Source organism: Passer montanus, unplaced genomic scaffold (genome assembly GCF_014805655.1).
Source record: "Passer montanus isolate IOZ18808 unplaced genomic scaffold, ASM1480565v1 scaffold44, whole genome shotgun sequence".
Taxonomy (NCBI): Eukaryota; Metazoa; Chordata; class Aves; order Passeriformes; family Passeridae; genus Passer; species Passer montanus.
Window position 1 is genome coordinate 1,312,228 of NW_024369262.1, and position 8,184 is coordinate 1,320,411.

Consider the following 8,184-nt stretch of genomic DNA (forward strand, 5'->3'; position numbering starts at 1 on the left):
GCGGTGCCTTCCTGGAAGTAAAGCCAGGAAAGTGCTCCTGGAAACACCCATCCCTCTGACAGCTCTGCGGGAGAGCGACCCATGGACAAGGAACAAGAAGTGGATGCCAGCGTTTCCCAGCCTGCAGTACCGCGTGTCCCCAGCGCTCGTCCTCAGCGCGCGGCCAAAGCCACCGGCCTGACACAGCTGTGCCCATCCTGCCCCAGGGATCCACTGATCCCACCCCACTGATCCCATCCCAGGGATCCCACGGATCCCGCCCCAGTGATCCCACCCCAGGGATCCACTGATCCCATCCCACTGATCCCACTGATCCTGCCCCAGGGATCCCACTGATCCCATCCCACTGCTCCTGCCCCACTGATCCCACTGATCCCATCCCACTGATCCCGCCCCAGGGATCCACTGATCCCATCCCACTGATCCCACTGATCCTGCCCCAGGGATCCCACTGATCCCATCCCACTGATCCCATCCCACTGCTCCTGCCCCACTGATCCCCCTGATCCCACCCCAGGGATCCTGCCCCACTGATCCCACCCCAGGGATCCCACTGATCCCATCCCACTGCTCCTGCCCCACTGATCCCACTGATCCCACCCCACTAATCCTGCCCCACTGATCCCATACCACTGATCCCACCCCACAGAATCCACCCCACCGATCCTATCCCACTGATCCCATCCCACTGATCCCACCCCAGGGATCCCACCCCACAGAATCCACCCCACCAATCCCACCCCACCGATCCTATCCCACTGATCCCATCCACAGAACCAATCCCACTGATCCCACCCCACAGATCCCACCCCACCCATCCCCCGGAGGGGCACGCTCCAGCTCCCCACTCATAAACAAACCCAGAGAAAACCAGTCTGTCTTTCAGATTCTATTTCAAGTTTACAGTTTGGAGACACACAACATTTGTGATTGCTGTTGATCCTCATCACCCTTCTGGAAAAAATCAGTGGTAAAATTCCCAAGTTTACAGGCAAGGATTTCATAAGGAGGGAAAATCAAGGCACTAACAGGAGTGGAGTGTCAACATTTCAATGTTATCTCTAGCATTTCTTTCCTGGTATTAAAAACATGCTTTTGAATTCCAAACAAGCTCCTTATCCTGCTCTTAATCCACACTAAAAGTATAAAAATGCAATTGCTGTCAGCAGGAAAAACAGGATCATGAAATTAAATATTTTTGTGATCCCACAGAGGAAATGATCGGGTATGAAACAGAGCTGTCCCCCAAATCCAAGTTGGTTCCCAAGCTGCTGCATCCTCCTGCTGAAAGCCCTGCCTGGGGTGCTCACCCTCACAAGAAGAGCATCTTACTCATGTCTTACTGTGAGGTGCAGTCCTCAGCACTGCCTTTGGTCTCCTCCAGAAGGAAGCCCCTGCATCCCACATGGGACCGTGGCAGTCATTCCAGAGGGGCTGCTGGAGAAGTAAAGCAGCTGGATGACAACACAGGGTTTGTTCACACCCTGATATGGAAAATTGAAAGAGGCAGGGATGTGGTTTGGGATGTGCCAGAGCTGCCTCTGGCCAGGCTCACGGAGAGCAGGGAGGAGCCCCGAGGCTGTTGAGCTTCTGGGGATGGGTGAGGCACTGCAAGGACACCTCCAGGAGCAGGAATGGCACTTTGTGCTTCATGGAGCACTTTTTCATGGAGCACAGCAAGACTCCCAGTAGAGTCAAGGGCAATTGTTGAGATCCTGGCTGATTTACAGACACTGAGACAGCAGATTCCTCCTGGGCACTGTACAGTGGGCTACATAACTGGGAATAAAGCTCAAATCCCAGCAACTGGACAAACTCCTTCATTACAGCCTCAGGCACCAAACAGTGAATCCTATTGTAAATCCCTGGCTGAAAACTCCCCTCTCCCACACACCTGCCCACAACTCTGAAAAAAGAGAGATTGTGCTAATATTGGTGGGTGAGATTTCTAAAGCTGAGCAGTGTGAACACCCCCAGCAGCACTGCTACATTCCACTTAATTCTTCTAACCCATTGTTAAGGTCCCTCCCAGCTCCTTGGATTTATAAATACTTGCTCCACAAAGGGCCAAAATCCCTCACTGAAAAGTCCCTCACTACTTCACAGGCATCTGAGGTTGCCAGGTGCTGGTGCTACAGGCTGAGCTGGTGCAATGCTCTCAAAAAATTAAGGCAATCCATGGATGCAGGCATAGGACCTTCAGCATCTAGAGCTGTGTTTTGGAGCAGAAGGCACTCTGTATTCTATCCTCTTGCCCCAGGCTGGTGTAACAAGCCCCCTTCAAAGCACTCTCTCAAGTGGACAAGTCACCAGTACAAACAGACATTGTCCTCCTCCATTTAATTTTAGGTTACAAACTAAGGCTCATATGATTCCCACTCTTTTGGGCTCTAGCTACATCACACCTGTAAAAAAAGACAGGAATGTAAATGGGAAGTGCTTATTGCTGCAGCTTAGCTAAACCCCAGATCTGCTCAGTGTTTTGCCACTAAGGTTCCTGCCTTGGCCTGGGGGGCTGCTGCACTGGAACTCCAGTGGACTTGTGGAAAAAGGCAGCTGCCAAATGCAGCAAAGAAGAAAAAGGATGAGAAGTTCAGAGGTGATACAGTTCCCATCCTCCAGGAAATATAATTCAAGTAGACTGTGCCAGGAAGCAGGGGACTGGCCTTCACTGGAGGTACCAACACTCACCCAGGCACAGCACAGATCCAGCAATGCACTGCAAGCTCACACAGCAGCCCTGCCCCTGCTGAGCCCTGCTGCTCTCTGGAGGATCAGTACACCTGGACTCTGGTAAATTCAGCTGCAGCAGGGGTCACTGGGGCTGCTGGACACCCTGGAGCTTGCTGAGCAGCAGCCAGAAGGCCCGTGGCTGTGGGTGGCTGTGCCTGAGGCGGGCACACACGCTGTGGCACAGACAATCTGCCCAGCTGGCAGCACTGTCCTGGTGAGGCTCCAGCCTGGGCCTGCCCAGGGCACTCTCCAAAGGCACCTCTGGCCTGGCAGAGGGAAGAGCTGAGGCTGTGTCCTGCAGCAGGGCCCTGCTGAGGTGCCAGGTGTCCCTGGTGGTGTCCCAGAGCGTGGCTGTGATGAAAGCCCTGGCTCTGAGCCCTGGGGCCAGCAGGAAGAGCCGGAGGCGAAGGGCAGTGGTGGCTCTGGGTGGGGTAAGTGCCAGGCACAGCCTTAATCCTGGGCAGGGAGAAAACAGAGGGTTACACTGTGCTCACAACTGACATTGCCTAATTAGCGCTGGAAATGCCCTGGGGGCAGATTTCCTCCTGACCAGGGCTCAGAGAGGTCATCACTGCAATCCATCAGAGGGATTCACTACCACAGAAGCTCTTATTATAAGTAGCACTTGAGTAAAAAATGGCTTTAGTGGCCTCCCAGGACAGCTGTTCCCACTCTCACTCCACACCCACTGAACGAGCGTGGCTTTTGGCCCCAGACTCTTTGTGCAAGGAGTACACAAAGCCAAATTTCAACATGCTTTGAGATCCCTGTGCACATCCTCCCTGCCCTGAGAGTGACACATCTGCACAGTCATTAATCAGGAGATGTTACAACTGCCTTGTTATTTATCAAGAAAACACAAAAGCCTTTGGTGCGAGGAAGAGCCCAGAGTACAGAGCAAAGGGGAAAAAAAAGGAAGGAGGAAAGAGTTAGAAATAAAAGAGAGAGTTAGAAATAAAATTAATCATTCAGAAGCAAGGGCTAGGAAGTTTTGCCAGCAGAAGGCATGACTCATCCTGCCAAAACCTATCAGGAGAGAGGCAATCTGCCTGGAAGCCTCAGCCTCTGGCACTTCAGGAGTGCTGCTCAGCCCACGCACACGAGGATGGGAGCTGAGAATCCAGGCAATATTCATGAAGCCATGAGTGCCAAGTTCCCAGCAAGGAGAAGAGACTGGCTCATGCTGGGATTTTCAGGCTTGGAGATTTCTTCTTAATTATTTGAGGTGTGGGTTTGAGTTTGGATTTTTTTTTTAAATTTGTGGACATAAACATGATGCCAAGGCCTGGACTTCAAAGAAATATCTCCTGATTTGCAGCCTTTTAATGCCTGAACCTTATGAAAATTTAAAATTAAAACAAATCCCAAACTATTAAGAGCTCTTGCTTGGAAATAAGCATCAAAATAATAAAAAATTAAACTCCAGAAGCACTTACAGAAGTTGTATCTAAGACACAGACATGCAAATTCAGCTGCAGCAGTGGAAGCATCCTAGAAACACCTTCCCACGCCCTGCTTGATAGTCAAATGTTCATGTAAATAGCTTTGTGTCACAACCGTGTGTGTCACCTCACCCAAGGAGGCAGGCTGAGGCACTGAGGTGCTGTGCACAGCAGGATGGGACTGCTGCTGACACAGGCTCAGCACGGAGCCAGGCTCCCTCTGCTCCCAAAAGCTGCTCTTGCACAGGAGGGAGGGAGGGAAAACACAAATTCTGGGTCGGCCTGGCCTCCCCTGCAAGCACTCACACGTTTTGAGTGTCCTGATGGACACTCCTGCTGAGACAAGAGTTGCTTTTATGGCTTCCCATGGGTGAGGGCAGTGCAAACACCTGGGAATGCTTCCACTTCAAATAAAACTTTACAGCAAGCTGATGGCTTAAACAATACACAGAATGTAACCCTGAATAGAAAACTATTTTTTCTCTGTGAAACTCAAAGGACACCTTAGAATAAGTAAATATTTGACCTGCATTTTGAAGCTTTTTAGAGTACAAGTGAATTCTCATGGTTTGTGTTAAACTTAAAACCTTTCCTGCACATCAGCTGTGGGCCCCAAGGTTTCTTTTCTGTAAAGCAACATTGCCTTGACACTGAAAAGCTGCTGAAAGGTTAAAAGACACCAAAAGGTCTGCACTGAACTTTGTAAGTGCCATCCTTAATTTACAATGCTCTGGTCCTAAGTAGGTTTGGACACAACTCACTTCACAGCATTCCTGGCAGGAAAGGTGGGGCAAATAAAGATAAGGATGATGGCCCAGGGAGCCACAGAGCCAGGAACAGCTGCCTGAAGCTGGGGCAGTTACACAACTCAGCCAGAGCTGCAGTATTCCCATGTGCACATGCAGCAAAGGAGAGCTCTGTAACCCCCATTTCACTAAAAACCTGGTTCAGTTAATGGGTGGGGAGTCATTAGTCACACTAATGTCCCCAATGCAACATCAGTGGGTGGCTCTGCTCCCCATGGCACCCACGATGTGAACAGGAGAGGCACAACACAGCTTTCAGAGGTGATCTCAGGCCTCTAGTCACACCTCAAAATTCCCCTACAAGATGTTTCACAGAACTCCTGTACTTACATGCTGTTTGCAGAGGCTCTTCTCTCTGCTGAGGAGCCTGGGATGTATTTCAGCCCTGGAATCCTCCTCAGCAGAGTGAAAGGGAACACCCGGTCCAGCTTAGAGCCCACAGACTCTGGAAAATCCAAGCAGAAACAGTAGCCAAGACCATCTGAAACCAGCTTGTTAAGGACAGCTGAGGACAACACACTCATTTCTGACACAGCCACAGGGTCCCCTCTGTTCCCAAACCACTTTCTCTGGAGAATTCTCCAGCCCTACCCAGCACCACCCTCAGAGACCATCCCCCCTGCAGGCAGGGGCAGTGTGGGGTGAAACACAAATGCAGGATGGGATGGGATGAGCTTGAGAAAAGCCAGTGAGGTTCAGGGCAGGACAAGAGTCCAGGGAAAGGCAGCAAGGAGAAGTACAGCCCTTCCTTCCCACCAGGATCCCTCTGTGGCCCAGGCCTTCCCTCTCAGAAAGGATACAGGCCTCCCCAACCAGGAGCCCACACAGGTTCCCCAGGAGGGAGGAGTGGGGGACAAACCAGGCCAGGCAGAGCCCCAGCCAGGGCACCAGCAGCACAGGAACTCTGCAGCCAAAGAGCAGAGTCCTCCTCAGGCGTGAGCGCGTGGTGGAAACACCCAGCATGGCAAAAGCCACTGGCAGGAAGCCTTTGGCATCCCCCACTTCCAGCAGCCTGGAGACCAGGGGCTGGAGGAGGAGGAAGAGGAGGGCAGAGAGCACGGAGAAGGCGGCGGTGAGGACGCAGTGCTTCACTGTGCCCACGTTCTTCTCAAAGCTGCCAGCGAAGTACCAGGTGATCACAGCACCACAGGCCAGGGAGGCCAGGTCCTCGTAGATGAAGATGTAGGTGAGCAACCTGTGAACTGAGCACAGCAGCACCTCAGACACCACTGGGGCTGCTGGGGCACAATTACAGCCCTGAGCAGAGGCAGAGTGAGCCCACAGGATGCATTAATAGCTTTCATTTCTAGCCTGGTGTAGAAGAGGACCTGAGGCCTTCAAAACCAGGCATAAATAACCAGATAGAGTGAGAACAAGTGCTGTCTTGGGTGCCACAAACATATGGGCTGGCTCCTGCTGCTCCCTGGGAAGCTGCCTGGAAAAAAGCAGCAGCATCTGTAGTAAATTTCAGTCTCATTAAAAGAGAAGGCAAGAGACATAAAAATAACTGTTACGGTACTGACGATTTTGGCACAAAGATAAACATTCCTAAATTGCTGGCAGGCTGATTTCCATCACCAAAAATGTCTGGGGGTTATCACACCTCTGGGCCCTCTGTTCAGGTGTTCCCCATGGCACACAGCAAGGATTGAGACAGATTTCCACCTCCCTCCCACCAACCTCAGTTCCACAGCCAGAAAAACACCAGTGAGAAACAAAACAAGGCAGAGCAACCCCTGGAGACAGGAGAGGAGATGCTGGAATCCACCCATCAGCTCAGAGCCCTGGACTGATAAAGGCAATCACTGCACGGGCAATTAAAATTGTGATAGAAATCATTCTGGAATTAGCACAGGGACTGAGAAATGCAATCCCTCAAGCTCCCAGCGGTGTTATCCCCTGTGCTGACTGTCACAGCACAGGGATGAGGGGGCAGGGGGGCAGCCTGACACCGAGGGACTGAGGTGGGTGCCCGGCAGGCTCGGTGCGGGTCAGGGGAGAGCGGGAAGAGACGAGACACGAAAAGAGACACGAAAAGAGACACGGGGCGCGGACGGGACGGGGAGAGCAGCGGGCTGGGAGACGGGCTTGAGGAAATGCACAGAATGGGGGCTGGGGGGGCACCACGGGCTCCAGGGCAGGACAAGGAGAAGGGACAGAGAGAGGGGGCACCAAGGCTCCGCTGGGGCTTGGGGAAGGGACAGAGAGAGGGGGCACCAAGGCTCCGCTGGGGCTTGGGGAAGGGACAGAGAGAGGGGGCACCAAGGCTCCGCTGGGGTTTGGAGCGGGCGCGGAATGGGGCGGGCAGAGCGGCCAAGGAGGCAGCGGCTGCGCCCGCCGGCGGCCCCGCTCACCTTCCCCGTCGTGCAGGGCTGCGGGGCGCAGCGCGGCGGCGGAGCGGGCGGCGGGGACGCCCCGCAGCAGCCCGGGCGCGGAGGCACCGACCGACAGCAGCACCGTGAGGGCGGCGGCGGCCGGCGGGGCCCAGGGCGCCGCCATTGCTGCCCCGCGCGCCCGCCTCTTCCGGGCGCCGCCGGAAGGCCTGCCCGTTGCCATGGCAACGGGAGGCGCCGTGGGGTCGTTGCCATGGAGACGGGGGGTCTTGCTTGTTCTCTCTCTCTCTCCACCCCCCCCTTTTGAGTTTTTATTTAATTATGGTTATCTTTTCCCTGTTCAGAAGGGGAACTATCGCAGGGAGAGGTGTGAGGTCTCTCTGGGAGCCCGCCCAGGGCTGGGGTATGGCGGGGTGTTCCCACACGGCCGCCCCAGGGTGTGGAGGCCCCTCCAGGCCCCCCGAGCCGCGGGGTCTGGCCGCTGGGAGGCAGAGAACCCATCAGCCTGGAAGAGATCTCTGGGGTCATGGAGTCCAACCCGTGACCGATGAACACCACCGCGTCAGCTGGCCCAGAGCCCTGTGTGCCACATTCGGTGTTAATGTCAACACCTCCAGGCACGGGGACTCCACCACTTCCACTGCCTAATCACCCTTTCTATGAAGGAATTCCTCCTCATGTTCAGCCTGACTCTGCTGGGATGCAGTTTATGACTAAATCCTCTCACGCTGTCCCTTGGAGCAGAGCCCAGCCCCCACCTGGCTGCAGCCTCCTGTGAGACAATTGCAGAGCACAAGGAGGTCCCTTGTGAGCCTCCTCCTCTCCAGGCTGAGCCCTCCCAGCTCCTTCAGCCATTCCTGGTGCTCCTCA

The 8,184-nt window shown here is 54.0% G+C and overlaps 1 protein-coding gene across 1 annotated transcript; it reads right to left on the bottom strand.

The window, feature by feature from the left end:
- Positions 1-876: 876 nt before the first annotated feature.
- RHBDD2 (rhomboid domain containing 2) lies at positions 877-7,510 on the bottom strand. The gene is made up of 4 exons (XM_039720933.1): positions 7,336-7,510; positions 5,782-6,183; positions 5,312-5,462; positions 877-3,189 (listed from the first exon to the last, which is right to left on the bottom strand). Exons 1-4 carry the CDS (start codon positions 7,478-7,480, stop codon positions 2,775-2,777), a joined length of 1,113 nt encoding a protein of 370 aa, XP_039576867.1. The 5' UTR covers positions 7,481-7,510; the 3' UTR covers positions 877-2,774.
- Between the last annotated feature and the right edge of the window lie 674 nt (positions 7,511-8,184).

Coding starts and splice junctions, on each gene's coding strand:
- RHBDD2 (XM_039720933.1), bottom strand. CDS start 7,480: ATGGCGGCGCCCTGGGCCCCGCCGGCCGCCGCCGCCCTCACGGTGCTG. Junction 6,184..7,335: donor AGCCCTGCACGACGGGGAAG/GTGAGCGGGGCC, acceptor TGCTGTGCTCAG/TTCACAGGTTGCTCACCTAC. Junction 3,190..5,311: donor AGAGCCTCTGCAAACAGCAT/GTAAGTACAGGA, acceptor CTCCCTGCCCAG/GATTAAGGCTGTGCCTGGCA.